The following is a 22,371-nucleotide window of genomic DNA, read 5'->3' on the forward strand; positions in this document are numbered from 1 at the left end:
CCGAACTTTGATACTTTAGGCTCCACCTGACTCTGACTTGAGGCAATTTCTCAGATTTCATACAGCTTACTCTGGAGCCTCAACATACTTGAGTGGCTCTAGAAACTTTTTCCTTTCACATATGCAGTTCTACTTCCCAACACAGGTAAACACATTTTGAGGTGTAAAAAAGGTGTAAAGAGTTCTCCTTTTAAAATTGACCTCTGTTAAACTCCTATTAAGTCAAGAATGACATTTCTAGCCCTAGTTTATCTTGTTGTGGAAATCCATCCTGTGTCTGTGGCAATACACAGACAAATAAACCAACAATTAAGAATTAAGTCAAATTAAAAACAACATCATGTACCCATATACCACCATCATAATGTTTCATGTGACGTAGTGTGAGGTACTGAGCTGGCATGCAGGAGAAGTGAAAAAGAGGGTTTAATTTACCCTAAAATAAAGAAAACAGTTACACACCAAATATGTAGAGTTCTAGGCCCATGAACCAGGCTAAACTAAACAGAAGCTTAACTCAGGCTAAGCTTTAATTGAATAAACTAAAACTATACAGACTAAACTGACACAACAAACTGAAGACAAAGGGGAACTTATTTAATGGCCGATCGGATCATTTCTGTCAGGTCCATAAAGTCAAGGACACACATGACAATAAAAATTATTTAGGAAATTTTTATTGAATAATTGCATTTCAGCTAATAAATTCTGAATTAAATTTTGGCGGTACAGCTCTGTTCAGGGAGTCCTCTGACCTTTCATGAGCACCATGAAATAGCAGAGAGTCAGAGGACAGCAGCAGCATTAGGGAACGCTCACACAGTTTAGGACTGTGTGAGCTGAACTATTCCCCCCAAACAAACCACACCTGGTAATCCTCTTGGGAAATGAAAACAAGAGGATGGAATTAAAAATGATTGGAATCTTTATGAATAAATTTACGAATTAATTTGGAAATACGGTTGATCAGATGAGCCCCCTGACCATTCATGAGCACCATGAATTAGCAGAAAGTCAGGGGACAGCAGCAGCATTAGGGGACGCTCACACAAATTAGGAGATCAGTAGATGAGGCACAATGGTTTATTAAGACAAACCAATCGGGGACCTAAGCTCATAGCCTTCTGAGCATCAAGAATAGCTCGAACATCAGGACGAAGGTAACGTTAGTAAGCAGCAGAAGACCAGCGCCCCATGGCTTTAAGGGTTAAAACGGGAGCGGATGCTGCCGCTGTAGTTGCTGCACCAATGCGTAGAGAATGAGCCGTAGGACGGTCCGGAGGCAGTACACAGAACTGGCAGACGAGGCGCAGGTGAGAAGCAAACCAGGCTCGCGACATTGGTTTCCCCTCCTTCGTGACAAACAGCGGCTCTTGTGGACCAGCACCAGGACGGCACCTCAAGTAGGCCAGCATGGAAATGCAGAGGACAAAAGACAGTGTTAGACTCAGAAATGTATACAACAACACCTTCACCATTTCTAGCAGTTTTAGAGTGTTTCAGAAACAATGTGAAATGGTGATCATTAAAGGAACACGCCGACTCATTGGGAATTTAGCTTATTTACCATAACCCCCAGAGTTAGACAAGTCGATACATACCCTTCTCATCTCCGTGCGTGCTGTAACGCTGCCTGATGGCTCCAGCATTAGCTTAGGCTAGCACAGATCCTGCAGGTAACTGGTTCCAACTAGTCTACTGCTCCGAATTGTGACAAAAGTGACAAAATAACGCCAACATGTTCCTATTTACATGTTGTGATTTGTAGAGTCTGGCGTGTACAAAAACAACGTAACATGAGACACAGCCATCTTCTAACAGTAAACAAACCGGGAACTATATTCTCAGACAGGCTTGCTGCGAGCATATCACTCTGCCCAAGTACTATATTCTTCCGCCTGAGAATATAGTTCCCGGTTTGTTTCCAGTTAAAAGACGGCTGTGTCTCGTGTTACGTTGTTTTTTGTACACGCTGTGACTCTATAAATCACAACTTGAAAAAAGGAACATGTTGGCGTTATTTAGTCACTTAATGGGAGCAGTAGGAATACTGGAACCATTCACCTGCATGTTCTGTGCTGACCTGATGCCGCTGGAGCCGTCAGACAGCATTACAGCACGCACGGAGATGAGAAGGGTATGTATCGACTTGTCTAACTCTGGGGGTTATGGTCCATCCATCCATCCATCCATCCATCTTCGTCCGCTTATCCGGTGTCGGGTCGCGGGGGGAGCAGCTCCAGCAGGGGACCCCAAACTTCCCTTTCCCGAGCAACATTAACCAGCTCCGACTGGGGATCCCGCGTTCCCAGGCCAGGTTGGAGATATAATCCCTCCACCTAGTCCTGGGTCTTCCCCGAGGCCTCCTCCCAGCTGGACGTGCCTGGAACACCTCCCTAGGGAGGCGCCCAGGGGGCATCCTTACCAGATGCCCGAACCACCTCAACTGGCTCCTTTCGACGCAAAGGAGCAGCGGCTCTACTCCAAGCTCCTCACGGATGACTGAGCTTCTCACCCTATCTCTAAGGGAGACGCCAGCCACCCTCCTGAGGAAACCCATTTCGGCCGCTTGTACCCTGGATCTCGTTCTTTCGGTCATGACCCAGCCTTCATGACCATAGGTGAGGGTAGGAACGAAAACTGACTGGTAGATCAAGAGCTTTGCCTTCTGGCTCAGCTCTCTTTTCGTCACAATGGTGCGATAGATTGAATGTAATACCGCACCTGCTGCGCCGATTCTCCGACCAATCTCCCGCTCCATTGTCCCCTCACTCGCGAACAAAACCCCAAGGTACTTGAACTCCTTCACTTGGGGTAAGGACTCATTCCTTACCTGGAGAAGGCATTCCATCGGTTTCCTGCTGAGAACCATGGCCTCCGATTTAGAGGTGCTGATCCTCATCCCAACCGCTTCACATTCGGCTGCGAACCGACCCAGTGAGTGCTGAAGGTCACAGGCCGATGATGCCATCAGGACCACATCATCTGCAAAGAGCAGCGATGAGATCCCCAGCCCACCGAACTGCAACCCCTCCCCACCCCGACTACGCCTCGATATCTTGTCCATAAATATTACAAACAGGATTGGTGACAAAGCGCAGCCCTGGCGGAGGCCAACCCTCACCTAAAACGAGTCCGACTTACTGCCGAGAACCCGGACACAGCTCTCACTTTGGTCGTACAGAGATTGGATGGCCCTGAGGAGAGACCCCCTCACCCCATACTTCCGCAGCACCTCCCACAGTATCTCCCGGGGGACCCGGTCATACGCCTTCTCCAAATCCACAAAACACATGTAGACCGGTTGGGCATACTCCCAGGCTCCCTCCAGGATCCTTGTGAGAGTGAAGAGCTGGTCCGTTGTTCCACGACCAGGACAGAATCCGCATTGCTCCTCCTCAACCCGAGGTTGAACTATCAGCCGAACCCTCCTTTCCAGCACCTTGGAGTAGACTTTACCAGGGAGGCTGAGAAGTGTGATACCCCTGTAATTGGCACACACCCTCTGGTCACCCTTTTTAAAAAGGGGAACCACCACCCCAGTCTGCCACTCCTTTGGCACTGTTCCAGACTTCCACGCAATGTTGAAGAGTCGTGTCAACCAGGACAGCCCTTCCACACCCAGAGCCTTGAGCATTTCTGGACGGATCTCATCAATCCCCGGGGCTTTGCCACTGTGGAGTTGTTTGACTACATCAGTGACTTCCACTTGGGAAATCGACGACAATCCCCCGTCATCCTCCAGCTCTGCCTCTAACATAGAGGGCGTATTAGTCGGATTCAGGAGTTCCTCAAAGTGCTCCTGCCACCGCCCTATTACCTCCTCAGTTGAGGTCAACAGTGTCCCATCCTTACTGTACACAGCTTGGATGGTTCCCCGCTTCCCCCTCCTGAGGTGGCGAACAGTTTTCCAGAAGCACTTTGGTGCCGACCGAAAGTCCTTCTCCATGTCTTCTCCAAACTTCTCCCACACCCGCTGCTTTGCCTCTTTCACGGCAGAGGCTGCAGCCCTTCAGGCCCTTCGGTACCCTGCAACTGCCTCCGGAATCCTCCGAGATAACATATCCCGGAAGGAGTCCTTCTTCAGTCGGACGGCTTTCCTGACCACCGGTGTCCACCACGGTGTTCGTGGGTTACCGCCCCTTGAGGCACCTAAGACCCTAAGACCACAGCTCCTCGCCGCAGCTTCAGCAATGGAAACTTTGAACATTGTCCACTCGGGTTCAATGCCCCCAGCCTCCACAGGGATGCACGAAAAGCTCCGCCGGAGGTGTGAGTTGAAAGTCTGTCGGACAGGGGCCTCCTCCAGACGTTCCCAATTTACCCGCACTACACGTTTGGGCTTACCAGGTCTGTCCAGAGTCTTCCCCCACCCCCTGACACAACTCACCACCAGATGGTGATCGGTTGACAGCTCTGCCCCTCTCTTCACCCGAGTGTCCAAAACATACGGCCTCAGATCAGATGAAACGATTACAAAATCGATCATTGACCTTCGGCCTAGGGTGCTCTGGTACCAGGTACACTTATGAGCATCCCTATGTTCGAACATGGTGTTCGTTATAGACAATCCATGACTAGCACAGAAGTCCAACAACAACCACTCTGGTTTAGATCAGTGAGGCCGTTCCTCCCAATCACGCCTCTCCAGTTGTCTCCATCATTGCCCACGTGTGCGTTGAAGTCCCCCAGCAGAACAATGGAGTCCCCCACTGGCGCCCCATGCAGGACTCCACTCAAGATCTCCAAGAAGGCCGAATACTCCGAACTCCTGTTTGGTACATATGCACAAACAACAGTCAGAGTTTTCCCCCCCTCAACCCGCAGGCATAGGAAGGCGACCCTCTTGTCCACCGGGGTAAACTCCAACGTAGCGGCGCTCAGCCGGGGGCTTGTTAGTATCCCCACACCGGCCTGGCGCCTCACACCCTGGGCAACTCCGGAGAAGAAAAGAGTCCAACCCCTATCCAGGAGTACGGTTCCAGAACCGAGACTGTGCGTAGAGGTAAGGCCCACCAGATCTAACCGGTAGCGCTCCACCTCCCGCACTAGTTCCGGCTCCTTCCCCCACAGAGAGGTGACGTTCCACGTCCCCAGAGCCAGCGTCTGCCGCCTGGGTCTGGTCCGTCGAGGCCCCTGACCTTCACTGCCACCCATCACCTTATCGTGGTGGAGAGGTTTGTGTGTCTCTGTGAACCTGAGGGCTGTGTTGTCTGGAGCTTTGTGCTCCTGGTAGGGTCTCCCAAGGCAAAGTGGTCTCAGGTGAGGGGCCAGACAAAGAATGGTTCAAAAACCCTATGAGTGATCGAGGTAGAGATGGAGTGACCCTGCCCGGAGGAAGCCTGGGGCCCCCGTCTGGAGCCAGGCCCAGACGGTGGGCTCGTCGGCGAGCGCCTGGTGGCCGGGTTTGCCACGGAGCCCGGCCGGGCACAGCCCGAACAAGCTACGTGGCTCCCATCTCTCCAGCCCATGGGCCCACGACCTGTGGGAGGAACCGCTGGGTTCGGGGGTTACGGTGAATAAGCTAAATTCCCAATAAGTCGCCGTGTTCCTTTAAGGGAAACATCAGAAATTGTCAGATTGTGATTTGGATCAAAGGAACATGTGCGTGAAGAAATGTCACCACCCCTTAGAAAACCAAAAAAAGCTGTGAGAACGACCAACTCTAACAACTGTTCGGTGTAAGGCCCAAAACACCCATTCCGTAATTGAGATATGAGTTGTTTAACCAAAGGTAAAGTAAAAGGGAGACGTTTATCATTGCCTCGTCAGTCCTCTGCCTCCAAAATCCTGGAGGCAGAGGGATCCAGGCAGCGCAGATGGAATTGAATGCCAGCGACCGTACTTTTGATGGAAGAAGGCTGCAGGTTTCGATCCTCAAAGCAGTGAACTATAAAAGCACTAATATACGAATCATTGACAGGGAGAGCAGCTACAGATAAAGAAGCACAAAAGGTGATGAAATAAGACCAATCCGAGTCATGCGATTTTAATGTAGAGCTAGCCAGACCCCCCCGCATGTACTGCGCAGCAGAGCGCACATAAGATTGGAGAGGATTATTCAATCTAGAATGGTCTGGCTGAAAGGAAGGCATTCCAGGCTCGATTGGGCTGCAGCTGGACACAGAACATGGAATTTCTGAAAATTAAATCGAGACAAAGAATTGGCCACTTGATTATTCAAACCAGGTATATGCTCAGCGTGAAAATTATAATTCCCCAAAATTGACAGCCACGTGAGACGTCTCAGGAACCTATTTATGAAAGGGACAGATGAGTGCCGCTTATTAATTATATTAACAGTAGCTTCGTTGTCGCAGAAAAACAGAATTTTCTTCCTAGCCCAATGTTTACCCCAGAGAATGCATGCCACAACAATAGGATACAGCTCTAGTAGGGCTGTTGAGGAATCACCGGCAGGTAAGGAGAGCAATTCATTCGGCTAGGCACACGCAAACCATTCGTTTTTGAAAACCCCCTCAAACCCCACGGAAGGCGCAGCATCCGTATACAGATCAAGAGCCACAGACGATTCCATAAAATCATTAAGAAAAAAGGAAACGCCATTCCATTTATCCAGGAGCAGAGACCAAAACCACAGCTCAGATCTACAGCCAGCATCCAAAGTAACAAGGTCAGAGAGCCTTTGCAGATTTGGAGAGATCAAGAAGCCTGGAAATAAATGACCTGCCTTGAGGAATTACCCTCATCGCGAAATTAAGGTGGCCTAAAAGAGAGAGCAAGTCCCGTTTGGAAAAGGATCTAGAATTTTGAGCGACGGTCATAATTTGCCGAATGCGGGATAATTTCTCAAGGGGCAGCGAAGCCTGCATACGGACGGAATCGAGAGTAATGCCCAAAAATTCGATAACCTTAACGGGACCCACTGTCTTTTCCTCCGAGAGAGGAACGCCTAAATCAAAAAAGGTGCGTTTAAGAGCCGATTTTGCGGATGGAAAGTTCACCAGGAGAAAATCATCTAAAAGATGAAGGACGAATGACAATCTGTCGTTATTAAGGAGAATCCAGCACAAGGCCTCCGACAAGGTATCAAATATTTTTGGACTACTGCGACAGCCAAAAGCGAGTCTAACCGAGAAATACAGTTTTTCCCGCCATCGAACGCCAAACAAATGCCACTGGGAAGGATGTAAGGGCATGACTTTAAAAGCATCGGAAATATCCGCCTTTGCAAGCCAAGCTCCACGTCCGGCCTTTTTAATGAAATTGATAGAGTCATCGACAGTGCTATAAAACAGGGAAAATGGGGCTAAAGGAATAATACTATTGACGCTGTCAGCCAAGCCATTGTGGGGAGCAGAAAGGTCGATGATTAAACGTTTCTTACCCGAATACTTTCGAGTGGCGATCCCTATTAACCTGACTCCGCCAGATGGATTGCTTCGCATTTGCTCGGTATATCCATCTGGGAGCTTTCTGTTGGAGAACTTTTGGGAAGGGACGGAAATACTGGTTAGCTGATTGGATGAACCATCTGTTTATCACCTATGTTGGTGATAGACGGGCCAACTCAACCAATCAGATCCATGAAGCGTATAAAAATACAACCACAAGCCCGCCCCTGCTGCTGCAGGCAAAGCATAGCTCGTTAGCTCAGCATGCAAGCAACATGTCGGTAAAGGATATTTGCCGTTTGTGTAACGAGAATTTAGGAATAAAAGGAACCATTTCAGGTTCCTGGACCATATTCCAAAAGAAGGATCCAAGAGAAAAAAAGCATTAGCGAGCGGCTACCGCTATCTGAAAATACTGGTTAGCTGATTGGATAAGCCATCTGTCTATCACCACCTAACCCACCTCAAAACCAACGCTGATTGGCCCGGTCGTTTGGCTAACGGCTCCAAATTTTCTCTGCCTCAAGATGCCAGACTGATCTGCGAGTGGAAAACTGGAGCTCGCGAGATCAGGACGATCTCACGAGGCTAGATCCCTATAGGACTTAACTGAAAAACAGGAAAAGGACACCTATCGAATGGACCAATCATAAAACCCTTTTGAACCTTCTTCTCCAGCAAGGCATCCACAATTTCTGGCTCCTGGGACGCGGACAACAGCTTTTTACAGCAGAAAGACACAGCAGGCAAATGCAGCAGAAGCGGGTTCTCCTCGGGCATACAGACTTGGGATGGGCATCCCCACAGTAGCTACAGACATGGAGATAATTACAATTATGCATCCTACAAACATTTTCATTAAAATTATAGCAAAGAGGAGTAGCAAAATTATTCACCTGGGAGCCAGAATTACGGCTTAGGCCAGGATGGGACATATAAGGGGCAGGCCTAGATTTAGAGCAAAGGGTAGTAGAGTGTGAGAGAGAGCCACAGATGTAGCAGGACAGGATTTGGTGCCCAGTGAAGTGTCGACTTATGAGTGCGAGGTCGACCACGGACCAGTCCAGTCTTTGGTTTAAGCGCTGTATAAACATGGCTGCCTTTGCAGAAAAAGACTTGTGATATTCACAGAACAAGACCCCACCATAAGAGAGAGCCAGGTCGGAAATAATGGCCAAATAAGTATCAAATTCGGCCCTGCGTGCCGCTTGAACTTCACAAATTACATCTCTATACGCACCAAATGCAACGCAGAACTCAGGAAAAGTCAGAGTTTTAGACAGTCTTGGGTCCCCATCCTTTAACTCGACAGATACATCGCCACAGTCCACAACACGCCGCTCACACAGCTCAGAACCCAGCAGGACTTTAACAAGATTAACGTCATTACCTGCCAAAATCTGCCCCCTCAGCTGATGAGAGATGGCAGCAGCCGGCGGGAAAAAAGGCGAGCCCGAGGACAGAGGTACAGCGGTAGCCAGGGTCCGTCGAGGAACGAACTCCGGGGTGAAGTCATTGCGCAGAGGCCGGCGCAGGTGAGGCAGGTCGGAGACTGCGGAGGCAGCCGAAGCAGAGGTGGACACCGAAGCAGAGGTGGACACCGAAGGAGCGGAGACCGGGGTTGAGGAAGGTCTGACAGAGGAGGAGTCTTCCAGCGCAGATAATCTGGCAGCCATATCGTGGAGGGAAGATTGGACGTCAGACAGCGCCATAAGCACCGGGTCACCCGCTGGAGAAGCGCCAAGGCCCGGACGAACTAGGCCGCCGCCTCGTTTTTGCGCAACAGGCCTGGCGGCCGGCTCGGGGTTTTTACGCTTCTGAGCGTGCTTTTTCCCGTAAGACTGGGGAGGAGGCACTGGCAGGACGTTGACCGCTGGAACGATCAGAGAGTCACAGAAGAGGACAAATAAATCCTTGTGAGAAGCGCTACTCGGAAGCTGAATATCATTCGTAAACAAGGTCTCTAGTATCTTGGCCACGGGCCAATTGCCAATGCAGGGAGGAGACGTGGATTTACTCGCCAACCGCCGAGAACTTCGACGGACGGCGGCGTTGACATCCGGGCAGGCATCCTGCCCCAGGTCCAGCTGGACCGGCCGGGTGTCATCGGAGGAGTCCAGTTGCCAGGAATCCTCCTCGACAGCGGTGGAAGTCATGGCCAACAGCAGGGTGAGTAGGACCAGACGAGTGGGGTCAAACAACAGCATGAGCGGTTTAACGAGCGGACAGAAACAATCAGCAGAGAAGCGAGCAGCAAGCAGGTAGGAGCAAACTGAATCTGCTTTAACTGTTTGAGTGTAGCCATTGAGCTGCGAGGGGTGTTTACCAGCTGATGGGCTAATCCAGATCAGCTGATGCAGCTCAGCTGGAGCAGATCAGCTGATGAGACCGTGTTGATGGCCAATAGCGTTAGCAGCGTCTTGACTACCTGGCCTGCCAGAACTGACGCTGACGCTCAATTTCTTCTTCTCTTCCCAATTGGTACATTCTGATTGGTCACTTCCTGTATTTAAGAGCTTTGCTTGAGGTGAAACAGGTGATTTTTTGCCGTCAGGGCCTTCAGATGGGGGAACCTCTTGAAAGAGTCAGGATCTTCAAGTTTTGTTCTTTGTGTCTGGGTGAATGAAAAGTTGACATATAAACAACAGGTATGTAAGATGGTAAATAAAAGTGAAAATGTTATTAATATGAGGTGCTTGACCGGTTGTTCAGACAGGAGTCTTATGCTGATGATTTATAAAGCAAAAGATCAGTTTTTGATTATGGGTGTCTAGGTCCACACTTAGTAAGTTAGACGTGGTTCAGGCTAGGGCCTTGAGGTTATGTTCTGGGGCATTCTGGATGACGCTGAACCGGCGCCGTTAGTGGAGGCAGGGGAGGCTCAACTAAGGCTGTGACATGCAAAATTGGCATTTGAACTATTTTATAAAAATAAAAGCTTTGGAACAGCTCTTCCTTCAGTCCATCTGCTAGCAGAGTGTCGGGAGTTTAGAAAGGGTTAGAGCAGGCTTAATAGAGGCAGTATTTTACATTGTGTTAAGTCATATCCATAGGAGCTTAAACTGTCTCGGTCTGCTGGCCATCTATCCCACACTGGCTGTTGCCTGAGGCTGATGTGGATCCATTAAAAAGTAAATACAGAATGGAAGAGTAGGACATTTTGCGTGGAGGAGCACCTTAGTAATCAATGGAACAGTTACATACATATTTATACTAATGTCTAAAGAGACCCAGAGAGTTGGCAAGTAGGATTTGTTTTCTTATATTCCCTATGTTCATTTTTTTAATTAATTTAGGCAGTGTCATAGACTGCCTGATGGATTATCTAATTTTTTTGACAGAGTTGGTAGCAATACTATGGGCTCTGTGCTGGGTGGCAGAAGTTGGTGTGGAGAAAGTTATTTGTTTTGATTCACTGTCTGCCTTGATGGTAGTAGTAGGGGGAGAATGTGGTGGGGCTAGGTCAGATTTAGTTTTTAGATTGGAGAGGCGGAGGTATAGTGTGGGTTTCTTGTGGATTCCAGTGCATGTTGGGGTTGAGGGGAATGAGGCTGCAGATAAAGCTGCTAAAGCAAGTTTAGAAGGAGACAGGGTGGAGGTAGAGGTACCTCTGTAGACTGGAGTGTAGCATCATCAATGAAAGACCAGATCCAGTAGTGGCAGCATGAGTGGAATGAAGACACCAGAGGAAAGATACTTGCATGACATTCACCCATCAATTAAACCAGGAATTACAAAGAGTTTGCCTCAGATTGATCAGATTAAGTTGCCAGATTAAGGCTGGGACATTGCAGGTTGACAAGTGGTCTGGTCCTGTTTGGGAAACTAGTGGGGAAACACAGGGAAGGCAAGTGTCAATACTGTGGAGTACAGGAGTCCGTCAAAACACCATCATGTATTATCCGAGATAAAGAAGAAGAAGAAGAAGAAATACTTTTAATAATGGTCAAGGGGAATTTACATTTTGACACTCTGTTATTACATTACACACAGGAACACATGCACAACAGGACTTTATACAGTGTCCAACTTAAAGAAAATTCCACACTGGATGTTAGTGAACTGCTTTCGAACATTTCCAATCATCGTTAGATGGTGTAGCACTTAATGTTAGCATCAAATTACAAAGAACTGACACCTGACTTTGATGGACACTAACAATATCACTGGCCTGGACAATCAACTTGCCTGACACACTGTTTTACTGGCCCCGGTCCATCGTGCCATTGCTTATGTCGAACCCTGTTATACATGCACTAAATTGAGAGATGTCAGAGTGAGGGGGCTGCCCATTAAAGACGACCCGAGCAGTTGGGGGTTGGGACATTAAGGCCTTCATCAGGGCAAGTACACAATGAGCTGTCTCTCAAGGTCCTGACACACCCAGCCGACAGCCAAGAACTAGTGCCGACGAAGTCCAACTGTTATTGGGGGCCATCTGGGACATTATTCACAATTACCTTACACACATACTCTACAAGTGGAATGCTCTCACACACTCTAGTGAAATTCTCTCACACACTATTGAAAGGTTCTCATAGTGCTTCAGTAGTGTATATGAGATTGTTTCATTAGTGTATATGTATGGAAGAGGATTAGGGCCACATGTGAAAAATGTATTTGAGTTCGGTGTTTAAAGTCAAAACTCTGAGAATAAAGTCAGAATTCTGACCTTTTTTTCAGAATTCTGACTTTTTTGTCAAGACATGAACGCTTGACTTTAGACTTCCTCACTGGTGTCTGCTTGCATTTTTGTCCATCTAGGAACTGAAGCTCATTTGCTGTTGGTCCTTCTGGATAAAAGTTCCAGCTTCAGCCCTGACAACATCTCAAAGTGGTACTATTACTTATGGCATAAGTCATCATAATATAATTTTTTGCACAAGAAAATCTGGTAAAAAAACCTTTTGCTCTCACGAGACTGTACTATCCAGATCATTTAAACATTACTCCCAGGAAACTTTCAAGATGCTGGTTGATGATGTGGTTTGGTCCCCTGTGGTAAATTGTTCATGTGTTAACATATCATGGTCACAGTATAAAGACAATTTAAAAAAAATCATCAATAAGGTGACCCCTCTCAGACAGATTAGAGTTAAACAGCGTTCTAGTGCATGGTTTGACAAAGTTATACATGATGCTATTAAAACCAGGGAAAAAGCACTTAAAACTTTTCACAGAACAAAAAATCATGATGATTTTATTTTATATAAGCAAGCAATAAATAATACTCAGGATCTTATTAGAGATGCAAAATCAACTCACTATAAGAATGATATATTAAATAATAAGGATAACCCAAAAAAGTTGCGGAAGACCTTAAAAGAATTGGGGGCCGCTAAGACAAATGCCAAGAATCCAGGAAACACAGGACTAAAAATTAAGGGCTCCCTTCATTTTAATAAGAAAGAGGTTGCTAAACATTTTAATATTTATTTTACTAGTTATAGCAGAAAAGCTGGTTTCAAATCTTCATCCTTCCTCTGGGTTATTTAACATAGATAGGGTGAAATCTTTCTATAATAAACTTGGAGCACTGCCCAATTCATTTTCCTTACGGAATGTTGAGGTAGGGAGATGGAAAAAAAGCTCTTACAGCTAGACTGCTCTAAGTGCCCTGGGCTAGATGGAATATCCCCTCGGTTTTTACGTGATGCTGCTGCCCAAATAGCCCCTTGCATCTCCCATATTTTTAACCTGTCTGTTGAATTGGGTGTTTTTCCAAATGACCTCAAGAGGGCCAAGGTATTTCCCATTTTTAAAAAGGGAAACAGCCATGATCCTGGTAACTACAGACCAGTATCTATTTTGTGCACAGTCTCAACATTTTTTGAAAAGTTGTTTAATGAGCAATTTAATGAATACATGAATAAAAACAACTTAATGTTTAAATTCCAATCCAGATTTAGGAAGTCACATTCCACTGAATAATGCCTATTGTATTTAACCGACACCATATGCAGGGAAGTAGATAATGGAGTTAAAAAGTTAAAACTCAAACAAATCAAAATGCCACTCATTTCGTCAATGTTACAGCATTGAAACAAATACATATTTTACCCCACAATCCCGGGCAGCGGGTCGGCGGGCCGCTAACGTTAGACCCAGCCCGCTGTTCAGCGCATTCTCCGAAAACGAAGCAGCATAAAAGCACGGCGAGCTAGCCGGTGTTAGCTTGCTAACTCCACCTTAACGTTACCTCCTCGCCACATCGGTCACAGAAAACAAGCTGAAAACAGAAGTCACTCGTGGCGATAGCAATGTGCTTTGTGTGGATGAAGCATTATATACGTTATTATGTGCCACTCATTCCGTTTATGTTACAGATTTTACTTTACCGATTTGAAACAAATACATTAACTAACGTTAGACCCAGCAGCAGCGGGAGAGCGGACCGCTGACGTTAGACCCAGCCCACTGTTCAGCTCATTCTCTGTAAGCGATTCAGCATGAAAGCACCGCGGAACCAGCAAGCTAATTAAGGTAATAATCAACTGTAAAGTAGCTACACCTTTTTAAAGGATCCCTTTGTAAGTGAAATTGTAGAAAGAAAAAAAAAACACGTTGACACAAACATTTAGTGGCAAAATCCATTGTTATGTCTACAAAATTATTTTAGATACAGTATAAGTTCAAGTCACCACTACCTCTGGTCAAAATATTGAATTAGTATCTCAATATATTGACTCAGTATCTCAGAATATAAACAAAGAATATCAAAGTAATGAGAAACTATAAAATATTGACTTAATCTCAATATATTGACTTAGTAACTCAACATATGGTTCGGTATCTCAATATATTGACTTAGAAACTCAGAATATTGACTAGGAATCTCAAAGCAATGAGAACATTCAAAATATTGACTTACAATGACTCAATATCTCAAAATATCTCAATATATTGACATAGTAACTTAGAATATTGGCTAGGAATCTGAAAGTAATGAGAAACCTTAAAATATTCACTTAGAATCTCAATATATTAACTTCTGCACACCAGCGTGCAAAGTATAACTTTGTATTATGGAGTCTGGAGATCCTTTTTTCTTGTTGAAGGGGAAATCTATTCTTGGGACACATTTGTTTCTACTGTTTAAACTGAATTGTATTAATGTTGATAGTGTTTGGATGCTTTCAATGGTTTCTTCAAATTCTGCATTAGCAAAACACAAAAAAAAATTATAAAATGATTAATCTTTACCCGGACAAGTGACTTTTGTTCATGGACAAGTGAAACGTAAATGTACTTGTCCGAAGGACAAGTGCCTCAAAATGTTAATGTCAAGCCCTGGATAATGGACTCTGTACTTTTAATGTCTCATAAACAACAATCCACACTAGAGAGTACCCTGAGCTCAGAGCTATCTTCTGTAAACAACTGGCTGATTGACAATATGCTGTCACTACATTTTCGTAAGACGGAGGCCATCTTGTTCGGTTCAAAATACAGATTGAACAGATGCTCAGAATTTAGGGTAATTTTGAATAATGTTGTGGTCAGTGCAAAAATGTCAGTACAATACCTGGGTTGCATCCTAGAAAACAACTTGGATGGCAGGAATATGGCCAATAAGGTTTTGAGTAAGTCACGGGGCTCACAAAGTTTTTAGCCAGAAATTCTAAATTTTTAGAACGGTCAACAATGATCATCTTAGCTAATGCCTTAATTTAAAATCACGTTGAATATGCATGTACCTCCTGGTTTGAAGGCCTAACAAATAGACTCAAAGGAAGGCTGCAAACAGCACAAAATTAATAAGAGTAATTTGGGCCATAGGTCTCACATAGGTAGGTCACAATTTGTTGAGCTCAACTGGCTCCCTGTGGAGTCTCATGTTACTATGTTAAGACTGACCATGATTCAGAAAATATTGTTTTGTAGTGTCCCAATTTTTTTGTTGTGTCTTACAACTAAGGTAAAGGACACACACAATATTAATATTCGTGGCAGCATATCTGACCTGTGTCCTTATAAATTTAAGACAGTGTTAGGGAAAGGAATCTTTGCCTATATGGGGGCAGTTCAATGGAGCAAGTTAGATCGTCTTATTAAAGTCATTTCCAGCCTTAACTCTTTCTAAAGAGCATCAAGGTCTGGTTACTAGAGAGGGTTGCGGAATAGATTAAAGGGCAAGTTACTATTTTTATTTATTTAAGAAAAATGTTTTTATGTTATGTCATTAAGTATCTTGTCTTGTCCTGATGTGCGTTTAGGACCACAATGGAAATAAGTCTTGGACTTTATTGTGTTTTTATCTTCGATTGTATTTGATGTCCTTTTATCATGTGTAAGGCACTCTCTTACAATTAAATAAATCAAATCAAATCAAACATCCTGCGTCTTTGCCCCTTTTGCACTGCATTTAGTCAGCTATTCAGAAGTGGAAGCATCTCACTCTGCCCTTTTACCTCAACTGGTTTCAAACCTCCTGACCGCATTTCTGTGTTTGGTTTAGTCTGTTAGAAGTGTAGAGTCATATCCTGGCAGACGCTCCAACATTTACTAACCTGTTGTGTCAGATGCCGTCTGTTCACCCGCCGCTAACGCCCGTTTTCTCAGCCACCGGCTGCCATTAAAGACTCAGTTTTATGGCTGTTGGGTGGCGAAAGCTGGCCTAACACACTGTGAAGCTGTTAGAGAGGCTTGTGCCTGATTTTGTGGCAGTTGAGGTCGTAATTCATCTGAAATGTTCTGTAATGAGTGGAGCTGACTAAATTAGCTCAGAAGGGTGGATGCAGTTGTGTCAGACAATGTGTTATTGTTCGCGGACCATCAACAGTAATGTCGGCAGTGGTAGTGTCTTGTTCAAGAAGACTCAGGAGAATTCTATCAAACCCCAACACTAATAGAGACTGACACTGACATTGTGCAGTGGAGGCTGAAGAGATTTGAGTTGGATGGGAAAAGATATTAACCATTTCTTAACTTATTTTATTAGTTCTTGGGGCATGTTATGCTTTTTATTATGCAGAATTATCAGCTGAATCTAATATCTCTTTATTTCTTAATACAAATTAAAAAATAAGTTGCATGACCCGGAAAGGAGGAAGAGCCTTATAAACGTTGGTGGGCATTTCAACGCTGCAGAAACCTTTGTGATTTCAAAGGAATGAGAACTGATCAGAACTGGGCTCTCGTTCTGATGGATCAGTGACTAACATAACGTTAGCTTTGCTGTTTTCAACAGGTCTGTTTAACCCCGGCTCCCAACTGGTTGGCTTTGACCTCAATGCATGCCTTTGTCACATTGCTAACAGTAGTCATGTTTAATTTAAACATGCGGTATGCTAATATTTTCTCCACTTTGCTCTAAAGCAGCGACACGGCGGTGCTCATGCACGTCTGTGTGTGGGTCGGAGCCCAGAGGGCTAGTCATAGCGCAACCTGCTGGCAACAGGAAGTCAGCCTTATATTACAACATAACATAATCGATAATATAACATAATAATACTGTGTATAATGTATAATGTATAATTTACATGAAATATACAATGTGTGGTCTACACTTGAGCAACAAAATGCGGGTCTTGTACCGCGCCCTGTACTTTAGCCACGGCCATGCAATTTAGCCACGCCCCTATACTTTAGCCACACTCCTATACTTTAGCCACGCCCCTATACTTTAGCCACGCCCCTATACTTTAGCCACGCTCCTATACTTTAGCCACGCTCCTATACTTTAGACATGCTCCTATACTTTAGCCACGCCCCTATACTTTAGCCACGCCCCTATACTTTAGTCACGCCCCTATACTTTAGCCCCTTTATTTCTGTTAGATGATAGAATCCGTGGTTAGAGTTTGTAGCTTTAAGCATCGTTTTTAACTTGATTTTAAAGCTACTGGTGCAACAGCAACTATTTATGATGGAGGAATGTCCTTACTCCTGAGAACTTGACATACTGGCTTTACAGCTGACGGTGCTGGTTTTCATTTTAAGATTGTGTCCTCTGTGCCGGACCCACTTCTTGTGGCAACACATCTGGAGCTCCAGTCTGTATTACTCAAATCTTTCAGGAACGTCATCGCTCACCTGCCAAATGCCTCGGTTCATTAGGTTCTTTGCGCGGCACAGCCATATTTCCGGTAACATTTCGTTCCGCTACCCCATCTGGTGCTGGCGCCTGCTCCTCTGTTCAGATGCCAAAAAGCTGTGTTTGGATGCATGTTAAGCATACGAAACAGACGTGAATGCCCAAGCAGCTCATCAAACTTGTCCTTTGTACACTTGCTGAAATTCAGAAAAGATTGTTCTCTTTTTTGCTTCGTCACTAATGCTGATGCTCTTTATTTGCCAGTTAATCCACACTGGCCATTGGTGCTGAGACAGTTTGACAAGTAGATAATAAAAAGAGAAAAGACACAAATGCCCAAACTGCTCATCAGTTTTTGTCAGTGATACAGAATATGATAAATTATATCAAATAAGGACAATTGACAGTTCTTCCAGAAAAATGATGAAATTGAAATGAAAATGAAATTTGTGATTGTTGCGGGCAAAAATCCTTGATTATGCGGCACATTTTTTTTTTTATGCCGAAAGTGCGGCGTATTTGAAAAAATGCGGCCCGCGCATAAATATGCGGACTTTGGCTGATTATGCACTGAATTATGTGATCGCATTATCACGTTTTTCTGGAGGGACTGAATTGATGCACACATGCAACCAATGGAACATTTAATATGAACTATCAGCTGACAGTAGCTGCTGAATTCCAGTGATGGTGTAAATTTATACCAGAGAGGGCTCATTGTGATGTAAACTATTGTAACACCCCAACCCCCATATAATGCCAAAGCTGCAATAATTGACTTTAGACTGGAATGATGAGGTGTTTTTGGTTTGTTTCCTTAAGGTAGCTACCATGAAGGTTTACCTATTTCGGGTTAGTATATACACCACACTACTGTTACCCATGCAGCCTATTGTACTGTATTAAAATAACTGACCCCAGACAACTCTTTAACAAAAAAAAAACTGTATTATATGTTACTGGACAAATAATATTCAGCAGTTAAATTGAATAACAAAAAAAAAAAAATATATATATATATATATATATATACCGGCCTCGCCACTCCTCTCAATTTGCTATTCTCTCTCCGTTCTCCCCCTAGTGTCTGCTTCGTTCTCGTGTTCTTCCAAAAAAAAAACTTCCCTCACTCATTCACTTCCTCACTTTCAACCATTCACCACACACGACATTAACTGACAACAAAACTGATTTATCAATAAAATACACTTCAAAATAAAGGCACAATACGTGTAAATATTATTCAGTTTACACCACTGTTAAGCTTCAAAAGCATTTAGAACGTGTATATTAACTTCTAACTTTTAACGTCTTACTATTTCTCTTTTAAACTAAAGTACTTTTCAGTTAAATTGCATTACTAACATTTTTGTTTCCTACACATACTTTATGTAGAAACTAGCTGGTTTTATTTACACCAGGGCTACACTATGGTTTCAGGTAAGCGCTCATATTGTCGCAGGAGGAGGACTGAAAAATGTTTTTTGCTTAGTCACTGAAAAAGCCAGTCACTCACCAGTCTCTGAGGACACACTGCTGTTGCCTCGTCTCCTCCGCTAATGATTGACCTAATGAGGAAATTACAGCGTGCTCAGCAATTTCTTTTCATTGCCCATTTCAGCTGGATTTTGTCATGCGTAAAAAACGCTTTTCCGTCTGAGACAGACAGGTCCTCTATGATGTGATATTACAGGTTCTCTGTGTTTCTGTCTGTAGGTTTAACCTGGAAAGATGACACCACTCAGCAGGTTCTGTCCAATGAGTTATCCAAGCTGAGGAGGGTTCCCTACAGGCCACAGAATGGAGCGGTCTACAACACCGACAGCAGGTCAGATGCTCACCCATCAGTAGCTCTGTGCTATTGGGATCTGTGGCCATGTCCTGCGGTTCCACAAAGGTCCAAAAACGGTTTCACAAAGATATTTTAGACTGGTGTCTGATTTGGCTCTTAGATTAGTCTAATTCAGACTAGACAAACTAAAGACTGACTTATTTTAAACTTCAAAAGTTAACCACACTACCACAAATCTAACTCAGATTTAAGAGCCATGTTTCCATGGTAACAATCAGTGACCTGCTGACCAGTGGCATCAAAGACAAACAAGATGTAGTGGAAACAGTGTATGTTTACAATAACTACAAAAAACTCTTGCGTCCCGTACATACAATTTAACAGCGCTGAGCAAACAACTGGCTCTACTCTCATCTCCTCCATCTAAAATGCATGTTCGATTCTTTCACATGTCAAAACTTTGACTAATGTTAGCTTGGAGAGCTAATGAACCTGTTGGACCGCAGACTAAAGAAAATGACAGCACCCAAACTAGCAGTCAGTCCAACCGGCAGTGATATGTTGCTGTTCCTAACGCTAGATCTGGTTTATCAAAGAAACTAGCAAAGCTACACAGAACAGACAATGAGCACAGCAGAGACCACAGATAGGCCAAATGTCCGTGTTTACCTATATATCTTTACATGTTTACAGATTTCACATATCGCTGCATTTCAAATAAACGGCCTGTTTTGTTTTAGCGCGACGTCACAGTGATTCCGTCTTAAGCAGTGTATTTACTGTAATTAAGTAATGAAACTTGTTTTCTCCCAAAGGCCGGTAGCTGGAGCGATGGACCCAGTAGACCAGAGGGTGAAGCCGGTGGAGGTGGAGCTCAGTAGAAATCTGCAGACGTACCTACAACGTCTCGGCCTCCTTCCCAAGACGCCATCTGCCTCTAGTCTGAGCACCCTGGGCAAGGTGAGGGATTCCTGGATGCTCCATATTCTTTACACAGAAACACATATTTCACACAAAAATATTGAACTTAATTACAATAACATTACAAGACCTTTTTTAATAACTTATCAAAATAGTCTCTCTGCAAGCCTAATAATCCAGCTGTAGTTCTGAGTCTAGACATATAAACAGTAATACGACTAATATCTAGGACTCACAAAAATTGTGTTCTAAACATGGAATTGAACTACAAGACAAAAGTGGCCAATAAAGTCTGTATCATAGCCTATATTGTTTATTCTTTTGGATATATATTTTGGTTTCACCTTTTCATACATCACATGGATAGGCTGGCTAAACGCACAGGGTTTGCACTGCAGTGTGGGAAACGGCTGTAGCGATGGTTCAAAGACGATCCTGCACCTTAAACTGCCAGTTAGGGTTCTGTGTAATAAATTAGTACTGCAAGACCTCACAGTCCAGCACCTGTTGCTCCCTGTTTCACATTTGAAAGGGGGAAGGGCAGGTGGGACATTTGCTTTTACATCTGCATGGAGCCCCATCCCCTGGTCACAGCCACCTGCCTCCATTTAAAAAAAAAGAAGACATACAAATGCAGTACACACTTACACACACTCACCCAGTGATATAAAACTCACACACACCTTCTCAAGGGGGAGTCCGGTGTCATCCTTCGTTGTCACTCCGCTCTCGCTTCTCCATCCTTACTGATGGCTTCTCGCAGCATGAGCGTTAGGACCGAAATAATACCAGCAGAGAGTTCAGGAGTTCACTGCTCTAATTAATAACTCTCCACATGACTGGATCCTCCACTGTGCTCATCGGCTGAATGGTGGAGGCCTTTCTCCTGCTGGGGGATTGTACCAAAAGACCCACAGAGCACGATGGCATGGAGCCTACAGGCGTCGCTCGAAGCCTTTTTCTATCGAGGTTCACATGTTTGGTGGAAAGGAAAAGGAGGCGGAAGACTGAGGGGGTCCCGGAGGCCATGAGTGAAATAAAATGCACCAACTGTGTGACATAGTTGAATAAAGATACCGACAGTGACAAATGTATGTGCGGACTCGCACATACAAATCATGCATCACAAGAAATATGACAACTGTGGAACTTTACCGATAATGTTGGTATTGTTATGATAATTTTGCCGTTAGTCAGGTTTGTGCCATTTCTGTGCTCCCAGGTGGGTGTTGATGTGACAGTAGTGACAGTTTGCTTTTGTTATTGCTGATGGATCTGTTAATAAGATTGGATAAATGAATTTATAACTTGATTTTCAAAACATTGTTCAGATGTTGGATACAATTCTTTAATATTATAGCAAAATGTGGCTCCTGCATTGCTCTGCTCACTGAATTGAGTGGATGATTTCATTTATGTGAAGCGATTTTGGACATCTTCCAGATATAACAGTGCCTCTTGAGTGAATTTGTCTTTGATTCTTTTATTTTAATTTTAATTCATAAATTACACTATGCAAATTAAACTTACCATGTGGTATTTTTTAAAGAATAAAAGATTCAAGAAATTAAGTAATACATTGCCATATCTTTTTAATATATTCAATTGATAATAAGCCTTATATTCTTTAGAATCTACCTGAATAAGCTATGCTCACATCCTGTAATATATGAAATAGTGTATGTGGTTAGGACTGACTGCCTTAGGTTGACAGTCCTTTAGAAATGAAGCACAAACACAACATGATGATGTGCAGAGTAAACCAAAGCTGCTTTTTTTCATCCAAATGAATGAACAACCATATCTCTGGTCATTATTTCCAGACAATGTTTCAGTGTTAGATGGACATTTGTCTTAGTCCCAAAATTTCCCTTTTCCCAAAAGTACAATTCTGACACACACACACACACACACACACACACACACACACACACACACACACACACACACACATCCATGAACATGAAATCTAGGGAGAGAGAGCAAGCCCCTTGGCCATCATTAATGCCAACCAGGCATCAGATCACAAATGTATTGTGCTCAGGATGGGGTCCCAAGTCCACGTATCAAGTTTGGTTTCGATACTTGAAAGCGTTGCTGAGATATGAGCCTACTTCCTGTGATTATAGCGCCCCCGTAGTGGTCAAAAGTCACCAGATTTCTTGAGCCTTCTCCTAATTGGGTCATGAGTCCAAGTGTTGAGATTGGTCTTGATACGTGAAAGCCTCCCCGAGATGAGTTCACTTCCTGTTTAGCGGCTTCGCCGT

The 22,371-nt window shown here is 44.4% G+C and overlaps 1 protein-coding gene across 4 annotated transcripts in view; it reads left to right on the forward strand.

The window, feature by feature from the left end:
- Positions 1–22,371, forward strand: part of LOC114565842 (receptor-type tyrosine-protein phosphatase N2) — a 298,094-nt gene that overhangs the window by 55,330 nt on the left and 220,393 nt on the right. For all 4 annotated transcript variants that reach the window (XM_028594123.1, XM_028594124.1, XM_028594125.1 and 1 more), the window contains exons 4-5: positions 19,108–19,219; positions 19,999–20,143. In XM_028594123.1, the coding sequence (XP_028449924.1) occupies positions 19,108–19,219; positions 19,999–20,143 (257 nt within the window). The remainder of the gene's footprint in view (positions 1–19,107; positions 19,220–19,998; positions 20,144–22,371) is intronic.

The sequence above is a fragment of the Perca flavescens genome, chromosome 12 (genome assembly GCF_004354835.1).
Source record: "Perca flavescens isolate YP-PL-M2 chromosome 12, PFLA_1.0, whole genome shotgun sequence".
NCBI lineage: Eukaryota > Metazoa > Chordata > Actinopteri > Perciformes > Percidae > Perca > Perca flavescens.